Source organism: Miniopterus schreibersii (genome assembly GCF_964146895.1).
Source record: "Miniopterus schreibersii genome assembly, chromosome: 13".
NCBI lineage: Eukaryota > Metazoa > Chordata > Mammalia > Chiroptera > Miniopteridae > Miniopterus > Miniopterus schreibersii.
Genome location: NC_138113.1, coordinates 28,401,900 through 28,420,439, shown reverse-complemented (window position 1 = coordinate 28,420,439; position 18,540 = coordinate 28,401,900). Strand labels below are relative to the sequence as shown.

The 18,540-nt window shown below is 39.2% G+C and overlaps 1 protein-coding gene across 1 annotated transcript in view; it reads left to right on the top strand.

Annotated features, from left to right (window-relative positions):
- Positions 1-458: 458 nt before the first annotated feature.
- PSME4 (proteasome activator subunit 4) overlaps positions 459-18,540 on the top strand; it is a 77,914-nt gene continuing 59,832 nt past the window's right edge. The window contains exons 1-3 of the mRNA XM_081157129.1: positions 459-710; positions 15,681-15,821; positions 16,395-16,511. Of these exons, the coding sequence (XP_081013255.1) occupies positions 469-710; positions 15,681-15,821; positions 16,395-16,511 (500 nt within the window). The 5' untranslated portion in view covers positions 459-468. The remainder of the gene's footprint in view (positions 711-15,680; positions 15,822-16,394; positions 16,512-18,540) is intronic.

Below are 18,540 nucleotides of genomic sequence, written 5' to 3'. Positions count from 1 at the left end.
GACAATGGCCTGGAATTCGGCCTCGTGTTTCCGGTGGGGCAGCGGACGCGTGGCCCGTGGGGCCCGAGGGTGAGGGCTGCGAGCCCGGCCGGCGACCAGGGAGGTGCAGTCCCGCGGGCGCTCGCCCCGCGGCCCCAGCGGCTCCGCCCCCTCCGACGCCGTCGCCCCGCCCCGCCCCGCCCCGCCCCGGAAGTGACTTGAGGCCCGTCCGGAACCTCCGGGCCGGCGGCTGCAGCGTCACCAGCGGAGCCGGTGCGGGCCGAGCAGAGCGGCCGCTGCCGCCGCCAACGAACCGGGACCGCGCGGGGCCAGCAGCGCGCCGGCCGGGGGAGGGGGCCCAGCGGTCGGGCCGAGGGCGACGGGCCGGCGGCCGCAGGGCTACGACGACGCGGAGGAGGCGGAGCCCGGAGAGGGGTGGGGGCCGGGGAGGGTTCGGGTGGGAGGGGGTGGGAGGGTGTCCCGCGGCTCATGGAGCGGGCCGAGCTGGCGGGCGGCGGGGACCCGCCGGAGCCGGGCGGGCGTCCCGGGCCGGGCCCGCGGTCCTTCGTCCCGCAGAAGGAGATCGTCTACAACAAGCTGCTGCCCTACGCCGAGCGCCTGGACGCCGAGTCCGACTTGCAGCTGGCCCAGATCAAAAGCAACCTGGGCCGGGCCGTGCAGCTCCAGGAGCTGTGGCCCGGGGGCCTCTTCTGGACCAGGAAACTTTCCACGTAAGTGCGCCCGGGCCTGCGGGCTGGGCCACGGACACTGGCTCGGAGCGGGGCGCCCGGGGCCGGGGGGCGCTCTTTGTCCGCTCGGGGTGGCTGGACCTCAGCGCTGCCGGTGCTCGAGCCCGTGGTCCCCGTGCACAGTCCCCGGGTCGCCACGGCCGCTTGGGAAAGCACTCGGGCTTCCTCCCCACCACTTTGCTGCGGGACCTCCCTCCTCGGGTCTCCCCGGCCCTCTGCGCCCCCCCTTGCTGCTTTTCCGCAAGGGGTCGGGTTGGTGTCTCCCGAACTGCGGGGTCCCTAGGGAAAGAGATAAGCAGCCCCCCCAAGGGTCCTCCTTGGACCTGTGCTCCCGTGGGAAGGGGCGCAGAGGGGACTCGTCTTTGGGGAAGCAGCTCTTGACTTTTTCCTAGTTCCTCCGGTTCTTCCTTCCCCTGTGATCGCCGCCGCTTCATAGCTCTCAGTCCCAGAATAGGAAGGAGGTCGAAGGAAACTTGTAGGTTCTACTTTTTTGGGGCCTGCTCAGTGTTTGTGGGTTTGATGGTAAAGATTGGTTTAAAATCAGCCCTCAGCGCACACTTGGGCTGCCTACTAGACGTTAATGTCGAGAATGCTGAGTCTTAGAACTTAGGGAAGGTGTATATTGCGCCTGTTTGGAAATGTAGCTACTAAGGCGAATAGGGAAGCGCTGTCAGGGTGTCCTGGAAGTCTTTAGTATCGGGACGTGTGGTAATTTTGAGTCGCTGAGGTGAATGTAGATTATCGAAATCAGTTTCAGGAGTTCTAGTCTTTTACTACTTTTTTTTTTTTTTTTTGTAACCTGGCTGCGAACTGTAGTGCACCTGAACTTAGGGGAAAATGAGTTGTGGGGAGTGGGGGGGAGGTTAGAAACTTGATTTGCTAGATGGGCATCTTCATTGTGTCAGAAGAACTTTTAAAAGAATTTTGCTGTATCTTGTTTAGTTAATTTATACACGAAATCTGGTAACATTGTATGCTCATGCATGGGGTATGAATGGGGGAACTCATAAGACATATCACTTATCCAATGTTTACCCAAATCTGCTGAGTGAACTGGGTGATGACTCAGGGTTTTGTAATGCAATAGTCTTCTTTACGTTTCCTCACAGGATTATGCCGATTATTAGGGAACCTTTGACAAATTTCTCGTATCTACTTGGCAGTGATGGTGGGAGTAATTACCTTTTTAGTTAAAAAGCAAAACTGAAACACTTAAGTTGCCCTTTTCAAAGAGTGACCATAAAATGTCAAGGTTAACAGCTTTCTGCTTGCTTAGAGTCAAGTTTTTGGTGTTAAGATCCATAGGAGACTTGGGGGAGGGGGGGAATGCAACTAGGAGAAGAGCCACTTTTAACCAAAACAGAAGAATGTTTTGTAAATGATTAAAATTAACATGATTTTTCACATGAGCCTCCTAGCTGTTTGTGTTACTCAGGCACAGTAAAAATAAGGTTACTCTGTCAGTTCCAGTAATTCCCCACTTTAATCACTTGGATTAGATTTGTCAGGGAATAACAATTTTGGGAGACACAAACAGCTCCTTTTAGATGTACAGTATATAAATATACCAATGTGTGAATGCATGTCTGATTTGGATTTATGAATCTAGAATCTATACAGGCATAGTTAAGCATTGTTTTCTGGCATTTACTGTTACTAAGTTTGGCACATTACCACCTAGGGTTTATTATTTTTGGCTTATTTAGGTATTAAGTAGCTTTTACCTAGGAAGGGCTCAAAATATATTGGACACAGTCCTTAGTGTTTAGGGCAAGATTGCAGTTATATGGCTTGATAACCTACAAACTTAAAACCATTTCTATCTAAATTACCAGCAAGAAATGCTATCAGATAGAATTTTATTTTGGAACTGTGGTTAAATGTTGAAAACTGATTCTTGGGATTGTGCTGTGAGACATTTTGAACTTGGTGGGACATGTTGTCATCTTGGCTGTATTTTTTTCTCCTAAGTCATGTTAAGGTGACCTGTTTATATCTGTGCTTGTTGTTTATTAAGCCTTGTGTGTGTTGCACAAGTTTACATCTAAATGATGCCAGAACGTGTGACGATAGCTGTCAATTACCAGAGTAGTGATCGTATTTAGTACTTTGTCGAAGAGTGGAGAATAGTAATGGAAATAAAATCTAATTTCTCCCACTAGTTCTGTGGAAAATTACTTTAATCATATGTTTCTTGGTATTCTTGGGAGACAAATGAGGAGGTTAGAGAAACATCGCTCTGGTATTTTATGATTTTATTTTGTATCCTGTAGAGCCTCAGATAAGCCATTGTGTACTGTGCTACAGAGTCTGTGAGCAGTTTGTAAAGTATCAAGTACAAAGAAGACCCAAATGTAAATGCTGTTCAAAGGCACTGGGACTGGGTTCCTGACCAGAAGTTTACACCCCTAATCTAGGCGTCACAGATCTGGGCGGGGTAGAGTTCTGGTTTGAGAGGCACTCTCGAAAGGCTCCCCTCTTTTTACTTTGCACCTCATTTTAATAGTTATCGTAATTCTGTTTCAGTCCATTTCGAGACTTGTGGGTCTGTTTAGCATCTCTGTGAAGAAAGGTTACTTCTGTGTATTTAAAAAACTGTTCCTGTAATATGACACAACTTCTCTTGTACCGACAGTTTAAAGTATTAGAACCCGTTCAAGAGAGATCAGATGACATATCACAGGGCCATTTTCTAAGAAGCAAGGAAGCGGAAGAGAGGCACAAACTAGTCTAGTGGTCTTTGGAAAACGGCAGTAGAGACAAGCAGCTCATGGTATTGGTAGATGACGGGTATGGCCAATGTAGAGAATGGAATTGAAGACGCTTGCTTTTCTCCTTTGCACTTCTGGACCTTTCATGAGAGGCACTGAGGTCTAGTCCTAAGACCTCAATATATCTATACCTGGCTTTGCCACCAACGTTACCGTCTTGGTCTTGTTCAACCTCTCTTAGCCTTAGAGCCCGTTTTTGGAAAGTGATAGTGCAGACTATTAGTGGTGTCTAAAAAAATCTGTTTTATAACAGCAAAATCTAAAACACAGAATTGGATTCCTCACGCTAAGACCACACTGATTGTTTTCTTTGTAACACTTTATTGAATCCCTGATGCCTGCTTAGGACTCCAAAACATAGCGCTTGAAAAGAAGAAAAAATCATTGGACTAATCTCTAAGGACTTTTCCAGCAAGCTCTCTGTTAGTTTAAATTGGCCTGGAGGAAGGGTGAAAGGAGGGACAACTGGTGAATGAGCTACTCTTTCCTACAAGCTCACCCCATTCATGATAATTTCTTTCATTCACAGAATTTTGATTTTAGTGAAGTGATCTTGGTGTATTATGAAGCAAATTTAGATGTCTTGTTTGTTACAATGAAATGTTATACTCTTTGCTGTTTTATAATGAAATGACTGTATTATACTGAGGAATCATTTCATTTGCTAATGAAACTGTAGCTCTCTTGTTTTATTATTAAGAACAGTAAGTAGCCTTCCTCCTGGACAGGAATTGGATTATCCCAGTTGAAACCACATAATGTATTTAATTTAGTCAAGATATGAGTTATCAGATAAACTGATATCTCTGTGTTGGGGAAGAAAGTAGAAAATCCTAACCACTGAATCTCAATTGCCGAGTAACATGATGTTCTTAATAGGGCATCCAATGTTTGAGTATTGAAATTGTGAAGTACATAATAAATACAAGTCCTTTTTATTTGTAAAAAAAAAAAAAATCTTGAAATCTTGACAAATTACCACATTCATCAGGGAGAACCAGTTAGAGAAAGTAGTATAAAAGGTTTGTCTTTATTAAATGACCACACTCAAATGGGAACCCAAATTTCTTTGTAGTGAGAAAGTTGATTTTCCATAAGAAAAAACAAAATAAGTGAATTAAGTGATTTTGGGGACATGAATTTTTCTGACGAGGTTGTATAATAGCACACACAACAAGCTATCCTTCACATAAGGTTTTTAAAAAATTAACAAGCTTTATTTTTTAGAGCAGTTTTAGGTTCAGAGCAAGGTTGAGCTGAAAATAGAGTTCCATTACATCCTCTATCTCCACACATGCACACATTCAATTTTTCATAGCAGTGTTCTTGAGGCCCTTCCCATTTTCCAGGGACCTCTCTTAGTCACTGTTACAACACCTTGTCAGTTCTCACTAGCTAACTGGCTGTTTCTACCAGAATCTCATTTGTCAGTATATGTGATTTGAACAGTTTTCTAATATTCTTTATTTGTTTTGCTGTGAACAGTTTTTCTATTATGGAAACTGTCAAATATACACAAAGGAAGAGAATAATAAAATGAACTCCATGTACCCATAACCCATCTTCAACATTTATCAACTCAATGGCCTATTGTGTTACTTTATTTTTGAAGCATATTACTTCATTCGTAAGTGCTTCTAATATGAATCTTTAAGGGAAAAGGAATTAGACCAAAAAAGTCAATACCAATACCATTATCAAACTTAAAAAAAATAGCAATAACCCATTGTCACTTTGATCAACCTGATGTTCTTTTTTGCAAAATTTGTGATTTTACTTCTGAGTTTCCATGTCAGTTGCATTGTTTTGTCTAAGGTTTACTGCAGACAGACCTCATGGACAGATTAAAAATTTGCTTATTAATGAACATTTTTATATTATGACATTCATCTTTTTTTCCCCTCCCTCTTAACTTGAAGATATAGAATCAATCTTGGGGTAACAAGGACTTCCTTGAATTATCTCCATTTTAAAAACAGACACTGATGTTGATAGATTAATAGATAGTTGGACACAAAGTAGTCACATCAGGAGTCTTCTTTGAACAGATTATTTTCTGAGTGCCTTGTGTGGATGACACGCTTTGGCACTTGTGCTATGTCAGTGAAAGATTTCTGCCCTCTGGGAAAGTTCCATTGTGCTCTTTCACTTAGTCACATTTTTGTTTATTTGGGACAGACTAGGTAAGGTGTGTAACTCCATCAAGAAATTTGGGAAAGGAAAATATGGGTTCTCAGTTAATTGCTTTTAAAAAAATTCTCATTCTGACCAGTGTATTTTAATACCCTACAATGAGAAAGGCAGTTAGAAAAAAAATTAGTAAAACAGTACCATAGCTGTTCTTCTGAGATCCAAATATATCATTTAAGAACATTTTTTCCAAGTGGTCTCGTGTTGTAAAATAAAACTTTTTGAAGTACATGTTCTTAATTGAAGTGAAATGATGGCTGATTCTTGTTTTTTAAAGGATGCTTAACTGTTAGTAAATAAGTGCACAACTTCTAAACCTGTCCTTACTGTGGAACCTGGGTGCTCGCTTTATTTCTAGTGAGACTTATTTCTAATGAACTCCCCCCCCCAATACAAAATTGAAGTGTGTTTTCCTCTAATCTTTGTAGAAAATTAGATAAAAAATCTCATTCATGCTGTGTAAACAGCAAGCTGAGAACATGAAAATAAAAGCAACAGTGAGCAAACAACGAAAAACCTTTATATTCATTGAGCTTGCCACTGGAATGTTAAAGCAGCACGTACTATAAATATTCTCATTTGGAACCTTGAGGTTGGCTACGTCCATATTTGGCCTAAGCTCAGCGTTTTCCCTTTTAGTGCACTGGCTCTGGATCCCTTGTTCATGCTTTTCTCTTCTGTGTACACACCTTCCCTCTGCTGCGAGCTTTCTTGAGGTCAGTGTTTTCCGTATTTATCTCCTTCCCTCCACTCCCAGCATTTAGCACAGTGGTATATACATTCATAGGTTCTCAGTAATATTAGAATTAACTCTTTTTTGTTCTTTGAAAACTAAAGCATTATGTCGTTCTAAGGAATTGTTACCTTTACGGTCAAAATGGAGACATCAAATCTGGAATGAGATCTCTTTAATACTGGGTTCAAAAGAAAGTATACTCTAACCACAGTAGTGGAGGGAAGCATTTTGGTTAAGGAAGAAATTGTGTTTCATAACCCACCCAAAGTTAATTAAAGAAAGCAGATTGTATTGGTTGGATCAGGGAGTTTGCCTGAGATTTCACTTAAAAATAAGTCTATAATAATTGTATGATTAAATATTTAGTATTAAAAATGTAAGATGAACCGTAAAATTTTGGTAGTGGTCATCACCTTTTTATGCTAATTTGGCAGTTTCGTAATACCTAGACCCTAAATTTTAGAGTTTAAAAAGGTTTTTTCCCTTTCTGCAAAAGAAAATTTATTTATGTATTTTTTTAAATATATCTTTATTGATTTCAGAGAGAGGGAGAGAGAGACACACACACATCAATGATGAGAGAGTCATTGATCGGCTGCCTCCTGCAAGCCCCCGACTGGGGATCGAGCCCACAACCCGGGCATGTGCCCTGACTGGGAATCCAACCGCGATCTCCTGGATCCCAGGTCAACACTCGACGGATGAGCCACTCCCATCCAGGCAAAAGAAAATTTTTTTAATTTACTGATTTTAGAGTGGGGAAAGGAGGGGGGGAGGGAGGGAGGGAGGGAGGGAGGGAGGGAAGAGAAACATCAGTTTGTTGTTCCTCCTACTTATGCATTCATTGGTTTCATCTTGTGTGTGCCCTTCCCTGGGATCAAACCTGCAACCTTGGTGTATGGAGACAATACTCTAACCAACTGAGCTGCCTGGCCAGGGCAAGGCTTTTTCCCTTTTTAAAAAAAACACTATTGTAGCTGTGAAATGGGTTTGAGAATAGTATTGTATATAAGTTGGAGATTGCTTAAGAATTATTAAAAATACTTTGTAATCTTCTAATGGTAGTCTAAATGGAATGTGTTAGTAATCTTTGAGCTGTTAAGAGTGGGTGTTTCATTTAATTTTCTGACAATTTTTTAAGGGAAGGATGAAGTAGTTTTTGAGACCTAGAAATTTTGTGAAGGCAACCTTTTACATGTGAGTGTTTATATTTTGGGCAGATTCCTGAAAAGTTTAGTTGGGATAGTTTGTATTCTGAGGGAAGGTAGGTTACTTTCAAGAAATTGCAGTAAAAATGTTGTCATATTTCTGTCAACATATACCAAACAGAGGTCCCTATTATGTGTATGGTAGGAGAAAAATTACCACTTAAATTCAGGAATGATTTAGAAGTGTAATCTTTTTAAAAATTCATAATTTAACAGACAAATATCTTAAGACTTTAATTTGTGGTTGTTGTTGTTTTTGTTTGTTGGTTTTTACTTGTGGGCTCTCACAGTTTTTATCTCTGTTCATTTGTAAATGTTTAAGAGAGAATTTTCTAAATTGTGGACTGTGACCAAAGGATATATCATTTAGTAGGTCTTAACCAGCTGTTTCTTTTAGGGGCAGGAGGTTGTTTGTTGATTAGTGAACTAAATTAGAATTATTAGAGTGAATTTGGAAGTGATAGGGGGGAATGTTTATGACTTTTGTTTTGGTTATGTGTGTAATATATATATAATTTATATGTATACTAGGTTATGTATTTATTACTCTGGGTTGTGGCTAAACAATATGAAAGCTGCTGATCACAGGTTTCTTTCTGTACTTCAAATAATATCACAACACCTATTTATTAAGCTATAAAGATACAAGAGATGAAAATGAAAAGTTACAATAGATTATTAGTAATCTGAGGGATCTTACAAGAAGGCCTTATTATAGTTATTACCTACCATATATATTGAGGGCTCAGAATGTGCTAGCATTGTGCTAAAGGCTCTACATTAATTTATTTTATTTTCACAAACAACCCCATGAACTATAGGTATGTTTATTATCCCAATTTTACCACTGAAGAAATGAGACTTAAGCTAGGTTATGTAACAGCAGATTTGCCTGATGACCACAGGGCTCTAGCTCTTAACCATGTGTTTGGAGGAAGGAAAGCTCCCTGGGCTGTGTAGCCTGGGAAGATTACACCAGGAAGGAGAATTGCAGCTGAGCCTTGAGGTAGGATTTGGTTAGTTATGGAGGAGTTTGGAGAAAGCCATTTAATGTGGGGAAACAGAGATATGAGCAAATTGACCTTACAAGTCTGTACTCAGAGCATTATATTGAAATAATCAGTTACCTGTCTCCCTGTCAAGGTTGTATGCTACAGGGCCATTTCTTACTTATTTTTATGTTTCCATTGGTTGTTGCCATGCCCTGGCTCTTAAATGACACTTAGTAAAGCATTGCAAGAAATGGATGCCTGTTTCAGGAAATGCATGCCTCCAGAGAGAAACAGCCTGGAAAAAAATGAATAGAGGCATCATTAGTAGGTGTTAGCAGTGAATAACTTTATTACTTTAGAAATAGTCCTGTCAATTTCAATGTCATGAAGAATATAAGTCTGAAATATGTATGCTGAAACTAAGTGAGCATTGTTCAGCCTGCAATGGATGGGGGTAAAGACACCTGCATACCTCAGACCTCCTTGCCCATGTGGAGCTTTCCATTAGAAATACTGTACTTGAGCCCAGCTGGCATGGCTCAGCGGTTGAGTATTGACCTATGATCCAGGAGATCCGGGTTCTATTCCTGGTCAGGGCACATGTCCCAGTTGTGGGTTTGATCCCCGTGGGTTGGCTTGCAGGAGGCAGCCGATTAGTGACTCATCATTGATGTTTCTCTCTCTCCCCCCCTCCCTTCCTCTCTCTGAAATCAAAGATATATTTTTTTTAGAAATAAAAGAAATACTATACTAGATAAAGATGAAACACCTGTTTTTTAGTGTTTTGGAAACTTGTTAATGTTTTAAAGCCAATTTGCTTAATCTGGTCAAATATTTATTGTTAGTTCGTAGGTTTTCTTTTTTCTTTCTTAAAAATAGAATTTGCTCTGATGAGCTGGTGAGCTGTTTGTAATTACTTAAGCCCAGTATATTCCCCCTGATACACTTGTATATTAAAGCTGTTGAAAAAAATGTTTCTCAGAATATCCACCTTATTTCAGCTCTGGTTAGAGCTGAGGGCTAAATAGGTGTTGGGGGGGGGGGGGAGAGTCCCTGCTGCCAAATATCTTTCAGTCATCTAAAGAAATAGAGTAATGTGTACATATATAACTATATTATGAGATAGCATATGAAAAATACTCAAGGTTTGGTACAAGCTATTTAAGGGGCAGAGAGGACAGAGATGGCACTTTTGTTTGGGAATGAAAGAAGACTTCATGAAGGAGGAGGTCTTAAAGGATTGAGAGGTTTCTAAGGATATGAACAAATAATTCACAAGAAAATAATTATAGTAAAACATCTTAAGATATATTTTGCCTCATAACCAATTAAAGAAATATAAGTTGTAACAGATTGTATTAGTATTACATTTTTAATGACTTAAATAGATTTTTTTAAAGCATGTGTTATTTCCCAAACGTGGAGAGACATCTGGGAAGCTTATAAAAAACAACTGGTACCTGGAGCCCCCTGTCCCCCATTCTAGAACAGTTAAATTAGAATGTCTTTCATGTATGTTAATCAATTATCTATCACCATAGCTTTGTGAGGACATCTAGGTTTTACGTATATACATAGGAGATTAAATGACTTGCCTGGGAGACTAACATAGAGCAATTTGAATTCCCAGCAATCTTGTAGAACCATGCTCTTCCTGCTTGCTTGGCTACTATGTTGAAATCAGTAAAGCTGTCTATCCAAAGTTGATTATAGTGTTGAGAATTGCAAAGCAAGCAAGAATGGAAACAAGACATCCTCCATATTACATAGCAACTAACTTGCCTTTGTTCCTTACCAGCAGTCACTTGGAATTAATATCCGTTATTGTTGTGTGCTTTGTTTGTGATAGTGTATCCCCTTTCTTGATCTTCAGCTTGACCTCTTCGGAGAGAAGAAACATTCTCTTGGTTGTGTCTTCTTGCCACAGAAGTACCCTGTTCTTACTCTGTTCCTCTTCCTAGAGCTGTCTCCTGTGCCTCTTCCCCCTAATGCTCAGATTATCTTGACCCTGGGTTGCCTATTCAGAGTGATGACAGCTTTCTAGTCTTTTAAGATTCTATTCAATGATTACTACATATGATGAAACTTTGGTTAAAAAAAAAAGAACCCTAGAACTAACAGTACTTCATTTATTCCCTTATTTCTGTATATTTGGTTTTCCGGGTAGCATAACTCTCATCCTGTACGTGTCATTTGCTCTAGAAATGCCTTTTTAAAAGAGGAGAGGTAGGCTTATGAGAAAACACTTCATTTTATTGTTCATTCACTGTTTCTAGCAGTGAGAAGCTGTTATTTGCATTTTCAATATTATGTGTAATGATGGACTTAGTCAAAATAATTTATTCCTGATCCTCTAGTTTTCTCTGCTGATTTTGCCCTCCCCCCCTTTTTTTTTCTATTTGGTGACACCTTAGGAACAGAAAGAAAATACTGGAACTGATATAGCTATAGCAAAAGTGTGTGATATTCATTTTGGTAGAGGGAAGAGTTGAAGTTACTGTCAGGGATTTCACTGGTCATGGTAGCTTTCCTTGCTGTAAAATATTTGTCATTTAGTCTTAACTATCAGGTATTAAGACACACACAGACGACCATCGATTTGTTGTTCCACTTATTTATGCATTAATTGGGTACTTTTTGTATGCTCCCTGACAGGTGTTTGAATCCCCAACCTGGGCATATTGGGCCGATGCTCTAACCAACTTAACTCCTACACATTTCTTTTAGAGAAATTTCTAATTTAAAAAAGACTCTGTAGACGGCCCAGTGTGGCTCAGTTGGTTGAGTGTCGTCCCATGCACCAAGAGATCACTGGTTCAATTCCTGGTCAAGGCACATGCCGGAGATGTGGACTCAGTCCCCCGTAGGGGGTGTGAAGGAGGCAACTGATGAATGACTCATCATTGATGTTTCTGTCTCGCTCTCCCTCGCCCTTCCTCTCTCTGAAATCAATAAAGACATATTTAAAAAATTTTTTTCAAGTTAAAATTTCATATTTTGTCTTTTCAGTAGAATTACCCCAAATATAAAGCATTTTCTTAAGGTTAAATATCATTGCTAAGGTTCTTGCATGTTTTATAATAACACAAGTCTTAATGTTCCTCTGAAATGATGTTAATTTTACTTTATTGATGGATATAGATGGATTAGAAACCCAGTGATTGCCTTTAATAAAAATAACTGGTGACTGACAAAGCTTGTATTGAAAACCAATATTTTTAGCCTCCAGCCAAACTAATTCTTACAATCGTGTTGTCTAATTTTATATTTTACTTTAAATTTCCTTGTAATGTATACTAAACTATCAAGATGTAGAGTAGAAAAAAACCTTGACAGTATTGTACATTTTCTTAGATAATTACTGTCCCTGGTATTCCGCAGTCTTTCTTAAGATTAAAAATTAAAACATTTTAATAATACACTATAGGGTTGTTAGGAGGAAGCGGTTGAAAAGTGCTTTTGTATTGCCTTTTACTGTTATTTTTCCCTCTCGTGGGAGAATGGATCATGGTGACGTGTCATCTATAAGGAAACAGTCTGTTCAGAACTTCAATCATGACTGTTACCAAGGTTTCCAAGTATTTTGAGAGATCTAGTAGTAATTCTTTGTCCTAAAATATAATATGAAAATTAATTGGAAAAAGGTTTTCTGTTCGAACTAGAGTAGTTTTAAAAAATAAAGATTCTCAGTCTTTATTCTCAGTATTTTGCTTTTCAATTTCATTTTCTTTATAAACAGCCTTTTAAAAAAAAATCTTTACCCTGGGATATGTCCATTGATTTTAGAGAGGGAGGAAAGGAGGAGAGAGAGAGGAACACTGATGTGAGAGAGAAACATCAGTTGGTTGCCTCATGTATGTTCCCTGACTGGGATCGAACCCGAACCCTAGGTTTGTGCCCTGACTGGGAATCGGAACCAGTGTATGTGACGACGCTCCAGCCAACTGAGCCACCTGGCCAGGCATAACAGCTTTATTGCATATAATACTCCCAGTATTTGTGATGGAGTAGATTTAAGATGGAGCCAATGAATATGCATTTTAAATAGTGTGATGTCTAATAATAGACATCTGCGAGGCCACGTCCGGCGGTGTTTCTAGAGTGGGTGTACCAGTTTATGTGCCCACCCTTAACAGAAAGGGCCCCTTGCTCTACATTCTCACCCAGACTGGATGTTGTGAGGCTTTTAAATTTTAGCCACTTTGGTGAGTGTGAAGTGTGTGTGGGACCTTATTGTGGTTTTAATTTGCTTTTACGGTTAGGTATAGATGTTGAGCATCTTTTCATATGCTTAGTATTCATCTGAATGTTATCTTTTAAGGAGTGAGTCTTTTGCCCATTTTTTACTTGGTTGTATCTTTTTCTTATTGATTTGAAGGGATGATTCATAGTAATTTGAGTGAGTCCTTTGTCAGATGTATGTATTCCAAATATCTGAGCTTTTCATTTTTAATGGTGTTTTATTGTGAATAGACATTCTTTTTAAAAAAAAATTATTTTAGAGAGGAAGGAAGAGGTAGAGAGAGAGACAGAAACATCAATACATTCATTGGCTGCCTGCTGCAGGACCCCTGCTGGGGATTGCAGCTGAAACTTGGGCATGTGTCCTGACCGGGAATCGAACCAGTGACCTCTTGGTGCATGGGTCTGTGCTCGACTACTGTGCAACACTGGCCGGGCTGAATAGACATTCTTAATTTTAATGAAGACCAGTTATTAATTTTTTCTCTCAGGACTTTTGTGCTCTTCAGAAGAAATCTTCTTAGACTGCATTTTGAGAAATGCTGAAAGCAGAACCAACCTTCTGGTTGGCGAGAACTATTTGCTGGTTGACGGGGAAATAAAAGATTTTTGAGCAGTTTCCCTAAAAACCTCTAATTTTGTCAGCAGTTCCAGCTCCTCTAGAAATCCCCCTGGTGGTCTCTTCTTTTCATTAATATTACATTTGGGCTCTGAATTTTATGTCTCCCATGTTAAACACACAGCTATCTTTCTACTGTGGTAAAAACAATGGACTGTAGCTAAGTTATTTCAGTGGCTTAGAGCAGCATTTCCCACTTTTCCTATAAAAGTATCCTAGCCACAGGGGAAAGAGAGTGTATAGCCCTGGGGACCTCTGCAGTCCTGGCAAGGCCTTAGTAGCCACTGAAAGCGAGGACTGCTGCTTTGGGCTCTTCCGCTTCACCTTTCAGATGTGTGCTGGGTTTAAAAGATAAGGCTTGTTTTTACTTAAAAGTGGCATTTCAGTGATCTTAGCTTTTACTTCTAAACTTAGAGAAATTGAGGGAGGCTTTGGGAAGAGGCTGTACCATGTCTATTCAGCAGCCTGAAGAACCTCTGGCAGCCTGGCTTAGGTTGTATATGTATATGTATATGTATATGTATATGTATATGTATATGTATATGTATATGTATATGTATATGTATATGTATATGTATATGTATACGTCTATGTCTTCACTAATCCATTTGCATTCCCAGCCCCGGGTAGTTAAGGAACTTTCACAGTAATTACTGGTAGCGGCACAACCACCTCTCAGGTCCGGTTGTTCTGCCTCCCATACTGTCATGGGATTATACCTTGAAGTCGCAGAAGAGAGTTGAATAAATACACAGCAGCCTGAGAAAATAAGAGTGCTGTTAGTGGAGCAAGAATTTTAAGGAATTTCTGGAAAACAAAAAGCAGTTAAGTATCCTAATTTTAGGAGTTAAGCATGATGAGTTTAATTTGATGTTAGCTGTTGGGGAAGTGCTCAAGATCATATAAGGAATATTAATACTATTCTATTAATTTATGTATTTAATTGTCCATAAAATGGTCTTCCTCAAAGGAGTTTATGATTTTAAGTATCCAGTAATTTGTTCTAAGTAAGTTTTAGTTACTTAAGTTTAGTTACCTCTGAATCCTTAAATATGCTATGATTAGTCATTCTTGTTTTTTGGAACGCCTTTTTTCTTAAATTTGCTTTTAGTTGGTGGTTTTGATTACGTTGGTTCTCCAAAGTAAAAAAATTGAAATTGTACAATTTTGAGGCAAAATACTACATTATTTTTTATGGTAACTTTATTATATTTGAGTTAACTCTTGGAAACATGGTACAGGTTGTGTGACCTGCTGCATTGTTTCAGGAGTCTGAGTAAGCCATATGCATTCTTCCAGGATTTCTTGTGGTTAAAACAGGTGGAAACTTGTATATCAGTACTCCTTTGTTCTGTCTCATTCTTGAATTGTGCTATGACAGGCTGTTTTTAAGTAACTTCAGGGAGTTATAATTAGAATGAGCACATTATCTTGAATGAGCATTTGCTTAATAAAAGAAGGGGAGCAGGTAACTTCCGACCAAAGGCCAGTTAAGACCATACAACAATAAGACACAGTGTTTTTAATTAGTTAGTAAATGTTGATGAGACTTCAGTTACCATTATAAGCCTTTTATTGATAAGATACTTATTTGGTAGTCTTAATGAAAATACAGAATAATTATTTTCCTCATGACAGGTAGATATAAAATGATTAACATAAAAGACATTTGAAATTGTGTTACAATACATATTTTTTTTATTGTGGCAAGAAGCACAAATTTATTATCTTAACAATTTTAAGTGTGCAGTACAGCATCGTTAACAATATGTACATTGTTGTACAACAGAACTTTCACCTTGCATGACTGAAACTCTTTACCCGTTGAACAACTCCCTGTTGCCCCTTTCATCCCAATCCCTGGCAACCACCATTCCATTTTCTGTTTTTTCTGATCTTGATTACTTTACCACATATAAGTAGACTTGTGCAATATTGATCTTTTTATGAGTGGCTTATTTAACTTTTTAGCATAATATCTTCAAGGCTCATCCATGTTGTAGCATATGACAGAATCTCCTTTTTAAAGGCTGAGTAATATTTCATTGTGTGTATATACCACATTTTTTCAATCCGTTTATCTGTCGGTGGATATTTATGTTGCTTCCACACAGCTGTTGTGAATAGTGCTGCAAGGTATGGATGTATCACAGTACCGATTTTTTTAAAGGCTATATTGATTTTTCTCTTGCAGATATATTCGACTTTATGGGAGAAAATTTAGCAAAGAAGATCATGTTCTTTTTGTCAAGTTATTGTATGAGCTGGTATCAATTCCAAAACTGGAAATCAGCATGATGCAGGGATTTGCCCGTCTCTTGATCAACTTGTTAAAGTAAGTCAGTTTTCCTATGATTTCTGGTAAGATTTTGTTGGTTGGTTTTTTCAAGGTTTTAGGGAATGAGAACTTAAAAGTTTAAATCACATGTGTTAATTAACCTTTTATTTAAAATTTCACCTCCTCCATGAAACTTTCTTTTCTCTAGCACATACTGAACTCTATGTTGTCTGACCATTTTATTTATACTAATTATCTTTTCATATATAGTTTGTGAGATCTTTGAGAAGACAGGGATCATTTATTCTTCTGCTTATCCCAGGGCACCCAGCACAGTGCTGGAAACTAAATACTCCGTAGATAGTATGGGAAAATATGAAATTCATCTGTAGTGATGGTGGCACAGACTTAAATGCCCCTTTTTACCAGGTGATCTCTGAGGTTTGAGCAGCAGCAGGAATCTGATGCATTGTCCTCCGTACCACCTGCCGTGCTCGCCAGTGAGTGGGCTCTGGATGACGAGAGGCAGAAACCTCTGCTGGGGCAGCAGCACTGAACAGCGCCCTCCCTGCGTGGCATGTGCAGTGCACCTGTGCACACATACTTACATGTGCTCACCTTTTCTACTAGGAAAAAGGAACTTCTTTCAAGAGATGATTTGGAGTTACCTTGGAGACCACTTTATGACATGGTGGAAAGAATATTATATTCCAAGACAGAGCACCTGGGATTAAATTGGTTTCCTAAGTAAGTATTTCCATTTAAAGAACTTCTTTAGGAGCACTTGAGGGGGTTGATCATAATTGAGAAATACTGGTTTGAGATAAGCAAGCAAATGTACATTTTAATGTACTCAATTTTATGTAACTTAACTCCTAAAACAAATTTTACCCTCTTTGAACTACATCTGAAGCTGTACTTAATAATCTCCCATCAAGATATTTCTAACAGCTAAAATCATCATAATGGCCAAAGAAAGCAAGAGATTTTTGTTGAAATCTATTATTTTGTCATTAAAATTAATGCATATTTGGCATTCTTCATACTATATCCACATGGGTTTTATTTCTTTGACTAAAATGAATGTTTCAAGAAGAGGAGCTTTGCATAGTCCAGGGCGTACACACTCCCAGTTACAGAAGCCTCCGCTTTGGTGTTTGACTGTGCTGAGAGCACAAGCTATTCAGTGCACAGCTCTGGTTTGTGTTATCATCTAGTAATGTTTAGACATACTAAGCTTGTAAGTCTCTGACTGACTGTGGCTTCTTGCACATGCATCCTGACTCTTCCAGATCTCTAGTTTTGGTGTATTTTGCATTTTATTCTGAATTTACAGAGTATAATGTGATCATCTGCCCTCTTGGTTAGTAGTGGTTTCAGACTTGATTGCAAAGTATCATTTTCCTCTGTTAACAGGGTTTGGCTTGTCCATTTGTGACCTAGCTCCTTAATTGCCTCAATCTTAGCATGTTTGGCTTAAAATACTTCTACATTGAGACTGAGGTTTATTTTTAGGAAGAATTTTCCTTTATAGCTGTTTCTTCTCATTACCTAGAGTTGTTTGTCATATACACTCATTCCTGAAGAGCCCCATTTTACACACTTGTATTATTTTCCTCTTTCTCTTTTATAAATTCAGTCTTTAAAGATTGATATCTGCGGTTTCTCTCTCAATCCTAGACATGTTGATGTTATTTCATTACTTCTTGTAGCCTCCCCAGTTCAGTTCATTTAATCCACGATTAATCCTCAGGCTTCACTTAACTGAGCAGTCTATTTCATAGAATTTTAGAAAATCATGGCAGATGGCAGACTTTAAGAGTTTTTCAGGTCATAGGTAAGTAAGTAGTGAAATGATGTAAATGAAGAGAGCAAAAAAGAGAATGGTTATAGTTGATTCTGAACTTAGGCCCTAATTGGTATTTGGAGAGTGGTCACAAATAGAGTAGTCAGAAGTCATTTATTTCCTGAAGATTCATGTGTTAAAACAAGGAAACCCATTTTTCAACCATAAAAATAGGAAATTCATCATGAAACTAAATGGTACAATGTTTAAATATGTTTTTATAAGTAATATGAAAATCCAAAATATAGCATAAAAGCTGTATTGTAAAGATTTTTGAGTTGTATTTCTGCTGGAAAGAGCATGGTGTGGATTGGATTGGGTGTATTAAAATACGAGCCCATTGCCCAGCTGGCGTGGCTCAGCGGTTGAGCATGTTGGTTCTATTCCTGGTCAGGGCACATTCCTGGGTTGTGGGCTCGATCCCTAGTAGGGGATTTGCAGGAGGCAGCCAATCAATGACTCTCTCATCATTGATGTTTCTCTCTCTCTTTCTCTCTCTGAAATCAATAAAAATATATATATTAAAAAAACCCCGAGCTCATTGAAGTTTGAACTGGAATCGCTGTTTTATAGATTTCAGTGACCTTTATACTGTGTTCAAAATCAGTTATCCTGAGAATTTCCTGGCTGATTCTTTTTGGCTGCCTCTGAAAGTCTTTGGTAAATTAAGGCAATTTTTTCAATAATTTCTTCTTCTTTAATATGTTGTTTACTTGCGTCTTCAAAACCAAGTTTCATACTTTCAGCCCTGAAAGGGGTACCTTTGCGAAGGCAGCCACTTCCTTTAAAGTCCTATGTGTTTCCTCTTAAAGTAATACTAGCTGTTTTCCTGGAAATTTTGTTAGAGCTTACGCCTAAGTGTCAGTCAGGGCTTGCAGTTCCTCTCTGATTCTTGATACTGTGCTTATTACCATGTCTTTCCCTGAAGCT